This window comes from Neovison vison, chromosome 7 (genome assembly GCF_020171115.1).
Source record: "Neovison vison isolate M4711 chromosome 7, ASM_NN_V1, whole genome shotgun sequence".
Lineage (NCBI taxonomy): Eukaryota > Metazoa > Chordata > Mammalia > Carnivora > Mustelidae > Neogale > Neogale vison.
This window is the reverse complement of record NC_058097.1, coordinates 57,788,759-57,803,973: the sequence shown is the minus strand read 5'-3', so window position 1 is coordinate 57,803,973 and position 15,215 is coordinate 57,788,759. Positions and strand designations below refer to the sequence as shown.

The 15,215-nt window shown below is 46.1% G+C and overlaps 1 protein-coding gene across 6 annotated transcripts in view; it reads right to left on the bottom strand.

Annotated features, from left to right (window-relative positions):
* Positions 1-8,003: 8,003 nt before the first annotated feature.
* The window catches only part of LOC122912079 (zinc finger protein 585A-like), a 34,380-nt gene continuing 27,168 nt past the window's right edge, over positions 8,004-15,215 (bottom strand). For 5 of the 6 annotated variants that reach the window (XM_044257399.1, XM_044257401.1, XM_044257397.1 and 2 more), the window contains one exon: positions 8,004-11,359. In XM_044257399.1, coding sequence (XP_044113334.1) covers positions 8,445-11,359 — 2,915 coding nt within the window. In that variant the 3' untranslated portion in view covers positions 8,004-8,444. Of the gene's footprint in view, positions 11,360-13,600; positions 13,774-15,215 lie in introns of all 6 variants that reach the window. The other variant, XM_044257402.1, reaches the window with a different exon arrangement.

Genomic DNA, 15,215 nt, shown 5'->3' with positions numbered 1-15,215 from the left:
CTGACTTTCACTGCCTACCTGCATGTACCACCCACCTTTGGTCGAAAATTTCCTTATACAAACCTGAAGCTACTTTTGTCACTTTGGAGTCAGTCTTTGAGAGGTGAGTCCAGGGATCTTCTCTGCACCGGCCTCACTGAGAGAGATTCCTTCCCTGTTTCACCACCACCTCTCCCTCCGCCTTTGGACTTGGTCACAAAGGAGAGGCCAAACCTAGTCTGTTCGAGACCCTCAGGGTAGGTGCTCTTGCACCCCTATGCCCCGACAGTACAACAAAGTCATAACGAATAAGGGATAGGTGGTGCCTGGTGGGGATATATAGACAGGGGGCTCCATGATCAGGTTCACAAAAATCCCAAAAATGTGGAGATGTAAGGAAACCAGAGGAAAGGGAACACTCCAGACTTCCCTGCCCTAGGTGCCTGAGGGGGATGACAGTCTCCTGTGATCCCAGAAAATAACCAGACCCTAAAAAGAAGTAAGCCACTAAAGATGTTATCACTAGTCCTTAATCAGTGGTGTTGCCAGTAGACAAGCCGAAAAGATTTAAGTTCCCTGGTTAGCTTTCTATAAAAGACCAACCCTAAAAGCCCTCAGTGGCAACCCAGTCCGGATCCCTCTCGCTCCTGAGAGATTTTTCCGTATTCTTGCTTAATAAACTTCTACTGCTTTACTCACGCTCCTTTTCCGGAGATTCATTATTCAATTCCGTGAGACAAGAGTCTCCCTCTCGGGCTTCAATTATTTGTTGACCAACCTGCTCCTGAGGCTTTTTTCCCTTAAGATAATCGTGGACAACCTAATCTGGGGAGTTTAGTCCAGACTTCTACACCCTGGCACCGCCAGGAGGCGCCAGAGTGGTCCTGCTGCCGCCAGAGTAATGGAGGACTCTCCTGTGGACGGGGCTGAGTCCCTGAGGGGCCTGACGGCTCAAGAACGGTCAATGGTCCTGGGAAGGCACTGCCTTAAAGATCAGCGGTGGGAACTTCGGCTCCAGAGGAAATTCGGGAATTCAGCCCAGAGGGTCCTTCCTAAATCTTCTACCCAGGGTGCTGATCCCCTCCAGGCCTCTCCTTTGCCCCTGAGCCACCCTGCCCTCCTGCCTGGTATGATTGTCCTCAGGATATCCCACCACGATCTCCACACTCAGCCCCTTTCTCACTGACTCCCCAAGATGACATCGCGCTCACAGGAGGGTCCGCAGAGGAAAAGGCCCCTACAGTTCCCATACTAGCACTCGACCTGGGTACACTCTTCCTTATGAGCCAAGATGGACCTCACCTGGCCTTCCTTTTCTTTCCTTTCCTTTTCCCTCCCCTCCCTCCTCTTTCTTTCTCTTTCTTTTTTCTTTTCTTTCCCTCCTTCCCTCCCTCCCTCTCTTCCTTTCCTTTCTTCTTTTCCTATCTCTCCCTCCCTTTTGCTCTATCCTCTCTCCCTTCCTTCCTCCCACATTTTTACTCCTTCCTTTCCTCCTTTCTTTTATTTTTTTTAATTTTTTTTTAAAGATTTTATTTATTTATTTGACAGAGAGATCACAAGTAGGCAGAGAGGCAGGCAGAGAGAGAGAGGAGGAAGCAGGCTCCCTGCTGAGCAGAGAGCCCGATGCGGGACTCGATCCCAGGACCCTGAGATCATGACCTGAGCCGAAGGCAGCGGCTTAACCCACTGAGCCACCCAGGCGCCCCTCCTCCTTTCTTTTAAAAAATAAAACTGCTAGTTGCTAGTGGGGCGCCTGGTGGCTCAGTGGGTTGAGCCTCTGCCTTAGGCTCAGGTCATGATCTCAGGGTCCTGGGATCGAGCCCCGCATGGGGAGGGGTGTCTCTGCTCAGTGGGGAGCCTGCTTCCCCCTCTCTCTCTGTCTGCCTCTCTGCCTACTCGTGATCTCTGTCAAATAAATAATAAAATATTTTTTAAAAATGCTAGTAAGTTAAATGAATTACTTTTAAGCACTTGACATTACAGCCCACGCATTAAGGGCAGCCTTAAAGAGATTTACACCCTTCCTCCACTCTCTTGCATAGCTGGCAAAAATCAGTGCCAAACTTCTAGAGTCCCAGAATTAGCACACGTTGGGTGACATGGTCCCCTACTGTAGCCAATTAAGCTCTAGGTGAGAGGAGCTGAGACTGGTCAGAGCCCAGGGCATCTTCATGCTGAACCACTAAACCTTCCTGTGCATCCCCCAGCCTGCAGCTACAAAGGATCTGACATGCAAGCCCTCAGGTGGAAGGATGAAAGTGGATCAGAACAGGCAGAATGTAAAGGTGATAGTTCAAACAAACGGCTGAAGTCACCACCTGGAGGTAACAAGCAAAAGGTGCACCAACACTGACCCCAGATCTATTCTGAGAGAGGCCCCATCCCACCTGGCTCCCAGCCCTTCCAGGATAGGGGGCTGGAAATGACACCAGCGTCCCCCCCCCTCCCCAGGCCCAGGAGTCTTCCCCTGAAAAGCTGTCTGGAAACACAGTCCCAGGCTGTGGTGAGATGCGCAGAATATAGACTTCTTGGGGACCAGCAGTCAACTATTACAGAAAGAGAAGGAGGGCGCCTGGTTGGCTCAGTTGTTAAGTGTCTGCCTTTGGCTCAGATCATGATTACAGGGTCTTGGAATCGAGCCCCACAACTGGATCTCTGCTCAGCAGAGAGCCTGCCTCTCCTTCTCCCTCTGTTGCTCCCCCTGCTTGTGCTATCAGATAAAATAAATCTTTAAAAAAATAAAATAAAGAGAAGGAAATGAATCATTTGGTTGGTGCACCAGGGTGAGAAGTTCTTTCAGTCTATGGGGTGGGATGGGAGGAAGCAACTCTGAACCAGGTGGGTGTGCCTGGCAACATTGTCATTACTAGGTTGAGAACCAGCCAGATTTTCAGCCACCCATCAGGCTGTTTAAGGAAGTCCCTCCCCTCAGACCTGTCAGGATTAAAGTTTCCTGCCTATGAGCTCCTGCAGACCTCCAGTCAGCTCCCACGCCCCACAGTGAGCAGTTTTCCACCAAACACCCAAATACAGTTATTCAGCACCTTTTTCTGAGAATATCCCACTCTCACAATGGGAGAATTTACACTCTGGAAAGTGGCAAAAACTACAAAGTGGGGATGAAGTTTTGTTTTCCTGAATGGCTGCACTTAAGAAGAAAATGATGATATAAGTAAGAATGCACCCTAGACTTAAATCCATAAGGTATTTTGGGCCATGACATTGTGGACACAAAAAAATCTGAGGATGGCACAAAACAGACTCATACATCAATGGAACAGAATAGAGAGCCCGGAAATGGACTCTCAACTCTAGGTCAAGAAATGGGCAGAGAACAGGAACAGACATTTCAGCAAAGAAGACATCCAGATGGCCAACAGACACATGAGAAAGTGCTCCACATCACTTGGCATCATGGAAAAACAAATCAAAACCACAATGAGATACCACCACACAACAGTCAGAATAGCTAAAATTAACAAGTCAGGAAATGACAGAAGTTGGCGAGGATGTGGAGAAAGGGGAGCCTCCTACACTGCTGATGAATGCAAGGTGGTGCAGCCACTCTGGAAAACAGCATGGAGGTTCTTCAAAATGTTGAAAATAGAGCTGCCCTACGACCCAGCAATCACACTACTGGGTGTTTATCCTGAAGATACAAATGTAGTGATCCGAAGGAACATGTGCACCCAAATGTTTATAGCAGCAATGTCCACAATAGCCAAACTAAGAAAAGAGCCTAGATGTCCATCAACAGATGAACAGATAAAGATGTGGTCTATATACACAATGAATACTATGCAGCCATCCAAAAAAAACCAAAAACAAAATCTTGGCATTTGCAACAAAGTGGATGGAACTAGAGGGTATTATGCTGAGTGAAATAAGTTAGTCAGAGAAAGACAATTCCATGTGATCTCCCTGATATAAGGAATTTGAGAGGCAGAGCGGGGGCGGGGTTGTGGGGGAAAGGGAGAGAAAAAAATGAAACAAAATGGGACTGGAGAGGGAGACAAACCCCAAGAGACTCTTAATCTCAGGAAACAAATTGAGGGTTGCTGCAGGGGGCGGGGGAAGGGAAAGATGGGGGGCTGGGTATTGGACATTGGGGAGGGTGTGTGCTATGGTGAGTGCTGTGAATTGTGTAAGCCTGATGATTCACAGACCTGTACTCCTGAAGCAAATAATACATTCTGTTAATAAAAAAAAAAAAAACCCAACTAAGATTCCATATGAAAAAAAAATTTTGAGGAACAATACTGAATACCCTTCCAGTATTACTCTGACTCCACAGACAAAAATGTCGCACCACGTGAATGAGGAAGATTTCATCATATACCTTCGTTGCATGCATGTATTATTTGAAATTAAAAAAGGAACTAGTTATGGGACACCTGGGTGGCTCAGGGGGTTAAGCCTCTGCCTTTGGCTCTGGTCATGATCTCAGGGTCCTGAGATCATCCAGATCTTTTTTTAAAAAGATTTTATTTATTGGGCGCCTGGGTGGCTCAGTGGGTTAAGCTGCTGCCTTCGGCTCAGGTCATGATCTCAGGGTCCTGGGATCGGGTCCTGCATCGGGCTCTCTGCTCTGCAGGGAGCCTGCTTCCTCCTCTCTCTCTCTCTGCCTGCCTCTCTGCCTACTTGTAATCTCTCTCTGTCAAATAAATAAATAAAATCTTAAAAAAAAAACATTTTATTTATTTACGTGACACACACACAGAGAAATCACAAGTAGGCAGAGAGGCAGGCAGAGGGGGGGGGAAGCAGGCTCTCTGTTGAGCAGAGAGCCCCATGAGGGACTCGATCCCAGGAACCTGAGATCATGACCTGAGCTGAAGACAGAGGTTTAACCCACTGAGCCACCCAGGCACCCTGTAAATAAATAAAATCTTAAAAAAAAAAAAAAAAGGGAACTATTCATAACTCACTTCAAAGAAAATGGGCAAATGATATGAACAGAAATTGTATGACAGAAGACATACAAGTGGTAAATAAACACATGAAAAAAAATGCTGAAAGGCAGAAATCCCTAGGAACTGCAGTTACAACACAGCACCGCAAATGTGTTAAAAGGGCTGACATGAAAGACTGATCTGAGTACGTACTGTCAGGGATGGAAGAAACTGCATCTCTCACATATGTGGGGTGGGAATGCGATGGTGAAGTTTAGATTCCATTTTGGCCCTTGGCCCTTTCAGGGAAATGTTAACACTCACCTACCTGTGACTTAGCCAATGTACGTTGAGTTTTAACAGGAGAGAAATGAAACCTCTATCCGCGTAAGGAACCATAATGAAAATATATAGAGGGATTGGTTTGTGTAAGTGAAACACTGATAGTAACCCAAGTGCTCCCAACAGATGAAGAGATCGATAGTGTATATATCCAGAAAGAAAACAGTACTGTTGACTGAAAGGGACACATATGTAAAATGACCTCAGAGCAGAATGACCGAAGTAAAAAGGTGAGAGGGTGTCTGGGTGGTTTAGTCAGTTAAGCCTCTGCTTTCAGCTCAGATTGTGAGCTCAGGGTCTTGGGATAAAGGCCTGCATCAGGCTCCCTACTAGCGAGTCTGCTTCTCCCTCTGCCCCTCCCCCAGCTCATGCTAACAAGCAAAATCTTAAAAGGATGGAAATCCAGCTTGAGAAGGAATGGTTTATTTACTTTTAAGATTTATCCATTGTCAGAGAAACAGAGAGATAGAGCGCATGCAAAGCAGGGGGAACTGCAGACAGAACAAACGGGGTACCCGCTGAGCAAGAGAAGCCCAATGCAGAGCTTGATCCTAGGATCCTGGAATCATGACCTAAACCAAAGGCAGATGCTTAACCCACTGAGCCACCCACACAACCCAAGGAATGGTTTATCGAAGGCCTTGGGGACAGAAGCAAGACTAGGGCAACCTTAGCAGAAGTAGGACTCCATACCACCTCCAACAGTAAGACTTGCTTTTATAACCCTGGGGGCTGGGGTGTACCTGAGAGACAACCAGGGAGGAAGATGATTCAGAACACGTGTCTGCCATAGCTATACAAGACACTAAGAAGAATGCTCCCTAAGTGGGGTCACAAAGTTACACCCTTGGACTCTGAAATCTCCCGTTTTTGTCATTTTCTGGCCTAAACCACAGTGGCCTTGACATGTAAGCGCCACAGAGGACAAAAGAATTCAGAGACCTTTGGATTATTTTGACAATGTATCTGAAAGTGGAGAGTTTCTGTGCACACTGATCCTTCCCAGCCAGTCACTGCAACATCTGAGGGCACACTTTTTTAAGAGATACATACCACTTAGGTGGCTGGTGTCTCCTCTACTCCCTAGTTACCCAATCATCTAGATTACCAATTACAGTCCCCCTGCCCCTGTGCAGCTCCAAGTGGAAACTGCACAGCTGGTCACAAGACTCCTGTGAAGGATGTGGGTAGAGATTCCACTCAACAGTGCCCCGCAGCCTGAGCTATCAGCTATGGACAAGCAAAATATTCATTTCCACAAGCACTGGAGAAGGTCTCAAGTGCTCCCTCTTCACGGTGACCTCTGGGCACACAAAGCTTCCTGGCACCCAGACCACAAAACCCAGATGTAGATCCGAGGAGGCTGTATTAGCTAGAACTGATGTAATACGGTACCACACTCTGAGTGACGAGAGAAATTTATTTCACCCCAATCTGGAGTCTCGAAATTGAACATAAGGTGTCAGCCGGGTTAGTTTCTTCTGAGGCCTTTCTCCTTGGCTTGCAGATGGGGATCCCATCTTCACAATCACCCAGCTGTGCTTGTACCCTCATCTCCTCTTTTTTTTTTTAAAGATTTTTTTATTTATTTACTTGACAGAGATCACAAGGAGGCAGAGAGGCAGGCAGAGAGAGGGAAGGAAGCAGGCTCCCCGCTGAGCAGAGAGCCCGATGCGGGGCTCGATCCCAGGACCCTGGGATCATGACCTGAGCCGAAAGTAGAGGCTTTAACCCACTGAGCCACCCAGGCGCCCCTCATCTCCTCTTCTTATGACACCAGCCATACCGCATGAGTCCATCCTAATAACCCACTTCAACTTCATGATGTTTTTGAAGATGCTATGTCTAACTATCGTCACGTTGAGAGGTTGGGGGGGTTATAACTTCAAAATGTGAATTGTGAGTGCACATTCAGCCCATCAGATAGGTTTTAGAGTTAATGCAAATTAAGGCCCAGGCTGGAGAATAGTAATGTATGCAGGTAGGTAATATCCATTCTGGGACACAATTAACATGGAATGCAATGAAATCTGTTCACTCCTACATGTGGGGAGCCCAATTCTGATTTCAAACCACTCCTTAGAGTGAACACAACACCGAAGATTACAGGTAATTAAATAAAAAGGACATATTAATGCATAAACATTTCCTCTGGAAATGCAGATTGGAAATTGATTGGAAATGCAATTGAAATTGCAGCTTGGAAGCTGCAAAGATTTATCAGAAGCATTATAAGACCAACAAGTCCCTATGAGATTTAGTCTTCCTGTGCAACTAACTGCCCAAAACATAGATCAGGTGCTGATGGTCAACACTGGGTTACATGCATGACCAAAATCAGAAGGAAATGAAGAGACCCAATTACCTGTAATTTCCATCAGCAAATGACAAAGGACAGCAGCACTGTTAAGCATGTTGGGTAGTGACTGATCTACATTACTGGGACCATCCAGGTGGCAGAAATGAAAGGACTTCTGCCATGCAATCTGGCAGTGACTTCTAGCATTAACTTCAGACACATCAGAACACAATATACACCTTCTGAATTTTTTGCCAAAAGGCTGTACTTATGCAAAGTCATTCAACTGTAGAGATTCAGCTGAACAAAGTTCAATTCAGGAAGGTGGCTTCCTCAAAAAGGTTCTTCTCCAGGGGCGCCTGGGTGGCTCAGCGGGTTAAAGCCTCTGCCTTCAGCTCGGGTCATGATCCCAGGGTTCTGGGATCGAGCCCCGCATCGAGCCCGGCATCGGGCTCTCTGCTCGGCGGGGAGCCTGCTTCCTCCTCTCTCTCTCTGCCTGCCTACTTGTGATTTCTGTCTGTCAAATGAATAAATAAAATCTTTAAAAAAAAAAAAAAAAGGTTCTTCTCCAGAGTAAATATTCTAAAGAGGGAAATGTTACATTTTATGCTATTTTTAACTCTTTCTGCAGTGTGAACTCTCCAGTGTGGAATGAATACAGATAACCAGCTAAAGGAATTGTGTCATTCACCTACTCATGAAGACTTGCTCCAGGGCTAATTCAGATTTTCATGAAACGTTATCTTTAAATTATCTCCCAAGAAATCACATGCTAAACCTACTGCATTAGAGGATAGGGGTTGAACATACCAGTTTTTGTGAACATAAACATTCAGTTCATAATATTGCCCATAAGGACTCTATTTCCTGTGTATTTCCTCAGGTTGAAGGAGGCTAAAGATTTAGCAAAAAGATTCCCCACAACAGCATCCCTAAGGCCTGTTGCTAGTGTGAACTCTGTGATGATGACTAAGAGCACCATGACTCATAAAAGATTTCCCACATTCGCTGCAAGCAAAAGACTTTTCTCCTATATGAATTCTCTGGTGTTTTATGAATGTCGACTTACACTTCCAAGATTTCCCACATTCACTACACTTATAAGGCTTTTCACCTGAGTGAACCCTTATGTGTACATTGAGGCTATTTCTTCTGACAAAGGACTTGCCACATTTACTGCACTCATAAGGCCTTTCCCGAGAGTGAACTCTCTGGTGAGAACGGAGGACAGAACGAGCAGTGAAAGATTTCCCACACTGACTGCAATCATAAGGCCTTTCTCCAGTGTGAAGTCTCTGGTGATCACGGAGGACAGAACTACAGGTAAAAGATTTCCCACATTCACTACAATCATAGGGACTTATTCCAAGGTGACTCTGACGATGATACCGGAGGGCACAGCTATGACTAAAAGATTTCCCACATTCACTGCACAGGTAAGGTTTTTCTCCTGTGTGAATTCTCTGGTGTTGAATGAACGTTGACTTATAGTTCAAAGATTTCCCACATTCATTACATTTATAGGGTCTTTCACCTGAGTGAACCTTGATGTGTACATTGAGGCTATTTCTGTGGAGAAAGAACTTGCCACACTCATGGCACTCATAAGGCTTTTCTCCAGTGTGCACTCTTTGGTGAGAACGGAGGGCAGAACTAGAGGTAAAAGATTTTCCACATTCACTGCACTCATAAGGCCTTTCTCCTGTGTGTATTCTCTGGTGAGAACGAAGGACAGAAGTAGCTGAAAAAGATTTCCCACATTCACTGCACTCATAAGGCCTTTCTCCTGTGTGAATTCTCTGGTGTTGAGTGAATGTTGACTTACACTTCAATGACTTCCCACATTCATTACACTTATAAGGCTTTTCACCTGAGTGCACTTTTAGGTGCACGCTCAGGCTATTTCTTCGGACAAAGGTCTTGCCACATTCAGTGCACTTATAAGGTCTTTCTCCAGTGTGGACTCTGTGGTGATAATGGAGGGCAGAACTTGTGGTAAAAGTCTTCCCACATTCACTGCACTCATAAGGCCTTTCTCCAGTATGAAGTCTCTGGTGATCACGGAGGACAGAACTAGTGGTAAAAGTTTTCCCACAGTCACTGCATTCATAAGGCCTTTCTCCAGTGTGAACTCTCTGGTGAGAATGAAGCACAGAACTAGTGATGAAAGATTTCCCACATTCACTGCACTCATAAGGCCTCTCTCCTGTGTGAATTCTCTGGTGTTTAATCAATGATGCCTTACACTTCAAAGATTTCCCACATTCATTACACTTATAAGGCCTTTCACCTGAGTGAACCTTTCTGTGTACTTTGAGGATATTTCTTCGGACAAAGGACTTGCCACATTCTGTGCACTGATAAGGTCTCTCTCCTGTGTGAATTCTCTGATGATACCGTAGGTCAGTCCTAGAGATAAAAGATTTCCCACATTCACTGCAAGCGTAAGGCCTTTCTCCTGTGTGAATTCTCTGGTGTTTAATGAATGTTGACTTAAACTTAAATGATTTCCCACATTCATTACAATTATAAGGTCTTTCCCCTGAATGAACCTTTATGTGTACATTCAGAGTATTTCTTCGTAGAAAGGACTTGCCACATTCACTGCACTCATAAGGCCTTTCTCCTGTGTGAATTCTCTGGTGTTTAATGAATGCTGACTTACACTTCAAAGATTTCCCACATTCATTACATTTGAAAGGCCTTTCACCTGAATGAACCTTTATGTGTACACTGAGGCTATTTCTTTGGAGAAAGGACTGGCCACCGCACTCATAAGGCCTTTCTCCAATGTGAAGTCTCTGGTGGTAATGGAGGACCGAACTACTGGTAAAACATTTCCCACAATCACTGCACTCATACTGTCTTTCCCCTGTGTGAGATCTCTGATGATATGACAGGGCAGACATAGACGGAAAAGATTTTGTACAGCAACGACACTTATATAAACGTTCTCCAGACTGAACCCTATGACTAATCAACAATGAGCTCCCACTAAGGGATTCTGCACACTCGCTACAAACATAACTCTTTCCTCCACTGTGCCATCTCTGGATATGAAGGGGGACAGATTTGCCACTGAAGGATTTCCCACATTTGCTGCACATGTTCTGCCTGGACCCACCCTGAGTATTCCCATGTTCATTCAGGGTTGGTTGTTGCCCAAGGGATTTTCCACATGGACCAAACTCATGATGTCGTGCTCTAGTATGGTATCTCTGGTGTATGGCAAATAAGGATTTGTACCTGAAAATTTTCCCACATTCACTGCACACAAAGGACTGTCTACCAAAGTGGACACCCTGCTCCCGAGTATCCGTGTGTTTGGGACCAAAGGCGTTCTCGCATCCGCCCCAAGCGCCACGACTGCTTCCGCATTGTAATGTGGCCCTGCACTGGGAGATTCTGTGTGGCTTCTCCACAGTATGAGTGACCTCTTGGCCCAGATACCCCGAGCCAGAGAGCAAGTCCTTCTCAACCTCTCCACAAGTAAAGGGCTTTCCCGAACTACCGGATCCCGAGCTCTTGACAGCAGAGGCCCTGTCCACACGGCTTCTGAATGGTTTTGCTCCCAAGGGCTCCTCCTGCTGCTGCTGCTGCTGCTGCTCCAACTTCACACTGAAAGAAAATCGTTTCCCGCAGGCCCCACACCCCAACCGTTTCTGGCTGTTTTCTTTGCCCTGGAGCTCAGCCAAGTGGAAAATGTCTCTCAAGACGGGACCACACATCTCACAGGGGTGGGTCTTCCGGGAAGACAGAGCAGCCCTGGGCGTCCAGGTCCGTGAAACGCCTACAGAAGCGCTCTGTGCAAAGGGGGCCTCCTCATCCTCTGCTCCACAGCAGCAACCTGGAAGCAGAGAAACGTTGGTGAAACACGTGCTGGCTGTAGCGCGGGGTGAGCCCATCACACACGCACCCGACTCACCTAAGCAGGATGTACAGCATGCTTTTCCAGACAAAGGAGACAGAATTCATTTGAAAGACAGGTCGCTGTGCACGACTGGGCACAACCAGTCAGAGTACTGGGGAGAGCACACTAGAAGGACAGAAAACTAGGGTATGACACAAAGAAGACAGCCAGAGCCTACAGCTTATTCTTTGCCCAAAGGTTTGTGTAGGTCCATTTCTGCTGCTGAGATTTGGCTGAGTAGAAACTACAGGAATATCCCACCCCAAGAAATTTACTTGTGGTCAAGGACAGTTGAGGGCATGTGAATATGTCATGGTAAAACTTTCAGGGGTGAATGCTGAACCACATGGAAATAGCAGTGAGAGATACGGGTGCCATGTGGAGGCCCGAGAAGCATTAATTAACCCTATACTGGACACCATGGAAGTACCAAAGGGTAGAATTCCGAAGTCCACAAACTGTCAATAGTAAGGAAGGAAAGACAGAAATGGGGTGTGGCCATCTGCGTAGACACCGCAGTCAGGTTGAAGAAATTGAAGAAACTCAGTATGATCTGAACACGGTGCTGGTATCACACTTCTCCCAGCTGCCATCCACCAGAACCAGGTTCCCTATGAGCCCACCTGCTCATGCCTGGAGCACGTCCATGCTGTGACACACAACGGACTCTTCCCTGGAAGCCTTCCTGAGCAACCAAAGGGTACCAGAAGCACACTAATACTGTAGGAAAACGGGCCAAGGGGACCGCCAGCACTGTCTTAGAGCTACCCAGGACACAACAAAGAAAAACATCCTATGCGACTGATGGCAGCAGGAAGGCGGGAAAGCAGAAATCATCCCTCACCTCAACAAAAAATCAGTTCGACAGCTGTCTATGAGTGGCCTTAGCCTGAGTGCCCAAGAGCCCATTAACACTGACTAGAACACAGCAGACCATCAAAGGGGGCACAAGCACACAGAAAGACGGCTGGAGACTGTGTTAACACAGACATGTGCGACGTGTGAGAAATTAGGCCTGGGCTGGCTCCATCCGGCGCAGGGTGGGTGTGACTGCGGTCCCTGATCACACAGCCTCCAGCTTCCTGCTCCACAGGGGACACTGGAACACTGGCCAGTGAGTTAACCCATGTCTGAAGTCAAAGCAATTTGAGAAAGAGGATCAAGCTGAAGGCAGCACACTTGTGGTTTCAAACTATACTACAAAGTCATTGTTTTCACAACACTAGGGCACGGGCATCCAAACAGACCAGTGGAACGGAATGAAGAGCCCATAAGTAAAGCAACACCTCTACAGACGACTGATCTTTTTTTTTTTTTTTTAAGATTTTATTTATTTATTTGACAGACAGAAATCACAAGTAGGCAGAGAAGCAGGCAGAGAGATATGAGGAAGCAGGCTCCCTGCTGAGCAGAGAGCCCGATGCTGGGCTCAATCCCAGGACCCTGGGATCATGACCTGAGCCAAAGGCAGAGGCTTTAACCAACTGAGCCACCCAGGCGCCCCAGACGACTAATCTTTGACAATGAGGCCAAGAATCAACCCTGGGGAGAATAACCTCTTTCATACTGCTGTGGTATCTGACTGTTCAAATGAAAACACAAGGATCCTGGGTCTCCTGCTTGCAGCACTCAAGGAAATGAACTTCAAATTGATTAAGGACCTACACATAGGATCTCAAACCCTAAAATTCCTAGGAAAAAAACATAGGGAAAAGCCTCTGTAACCTTATTCCTGACAATGCTTTTTTGAGTGGGACATCTGAAGCACACACAACGAAAGCAAGCACTCACAAACACCACTACACCAAATTGAAAAGTGCAACTTTTCAGGTGCACCAGAGCCAATGAAACACACCAGAGAGTGAAAAAGGATGTACAAGTGACTAACATGTGCTCACAATCACCAATCATCAGGGAAACAAAAACCAAAACCACAAGATATCACCTCCTACCTCTTACAATGGCTATTACCAAAAAAGACAAGAGGAAACACCCTGGTCAGGATGTGCAGAAAAAGGAACACTGGAATACCGCTGCTGGGAATGTATACAGGGAAGTCTGTATGGAAAATATAAGGGACACCCAACAAAAATTGAAAATACAACTACCACACAGTCAACCACTGCCATTTCTCGGTATGTATTCCAAGGACACAGAATTCGTATCTCCACAACCTACCCGAACAGGAACATCCACTGCAGTACTATTCACAAAGCCAACGTATGGAAACATTACTGTGTGTCAGTGTTTATACTGACAAATCGGGGGCAACCGCCCAGCTCAGTCCATAGAGTACACAACTCTTGATCTCAGGTGGTGAGTTCAAGCCCCATAGCCGGCATGGAGTATATCTTAAAAAAAAAAAAAAAGAATAAAAAAATAAATTGTTTCTAGATAGAGAAATGAATAACGTGACAAAAAAACATTTAGTACACGCATGTGCAGGAACAGTCAGCCATAAAACTGCAGGCAACCCTGCCACTTGCCACAAACAGATGAATCCGAAAAAAAAAACCACACTAAGTCAAATAAGCCACACAGCAAAACACAAACCCTGTATGTGGATACAGGATACAAACCCACTTATGTGGATTTTTTTTTTTTAAGATTATTTATTTATTTATTTGACAGACAGAGATCACAAGTAGGCAGAGTAGGCAGAGAGAGAGAGAGGAGGACGCAGGCTTCCCGCCTCGCAGAGAGCCCGATGCCGGGCTCAACCCCAGGACCCCGGATTCATGACCTGAGCTGAAGACAGAGGCTTTAGCCCACTGAGCCACCCAGGGTGCCCCTATGTGGATATTTATTAAGAAAAGAAAAAAGTCAAACTCAAAGAAACAGAAAGGAGAATGCCACAAGCTAAGGACTGAGGGAAATGGGGAGATGTTGGTAAGGATACAACTAACATTCACAAGATAACTTCTGAGGCTCTATCATACAGCACATTGACTACAGTTGCCAATATTCTATGGAACACTTGAAATTTGCTATTCGGGTAGATAGTAAGCTTCAGAACCAACAACAACAGAAAATGTAATTGGGTCAAGCGATCCTGGACTGATCAGGTTCATTTTGTTAGTAATTTCATAATGTAAGGGCACCTCGATGTCTGGGTCTAGAGATCAAGGCCTGCCTCAGGATCCCTGCTCAGCATAGTCACCACGAGTTTCTCTCTGTCTGTCTGCCCCTCCCCCTGGCTCTCCCTCTATTCTCTCTCTCTCTCACACACATAACACACACTCTCTCTCTAATAAATAAATAAATAATTAAAAATTCATAATGTATATCAAACCATTATGTAATATAATTTCAATAATACAATTTTTTAAAGATTTTATTTATTTATTTGAGAGAGATTTATTGAGAGAGATCACAAGCAGGCAGAGAGGCAGGCAGAGAGAGAGGAGGAAGCAGGCTCCCTGCTGAGCAGAGAGCCCGATGCGGGGCTCAATCCCAGGACTCCGAGTTCATGACCTGAGCCGAAGGCAGCGGCTTAACCCGCTGAGCCACCCAGGCGCCCCTCAATAATACAATTTTATTTGTCAGTCATATCTCACAAGGATGAATGGAGGGTAGCAGGTAAAAAAGCGATAGAACACCACAAAAAGAACCATACAGGGCAGTCTTGAGAAGTAACCCATGGTACACATAAGCAGTAAACATGCCCATGCCTCCAGGCACAGGCAGGCAAGAGGAAATGTCACCCCAAGGAAGGGTTCAAAACCCAGGCCACAGAAATGGCACCGATCTGAACACAGAGACCAAGCCAGGGAGAGGGCAAGCAAGGTGCATT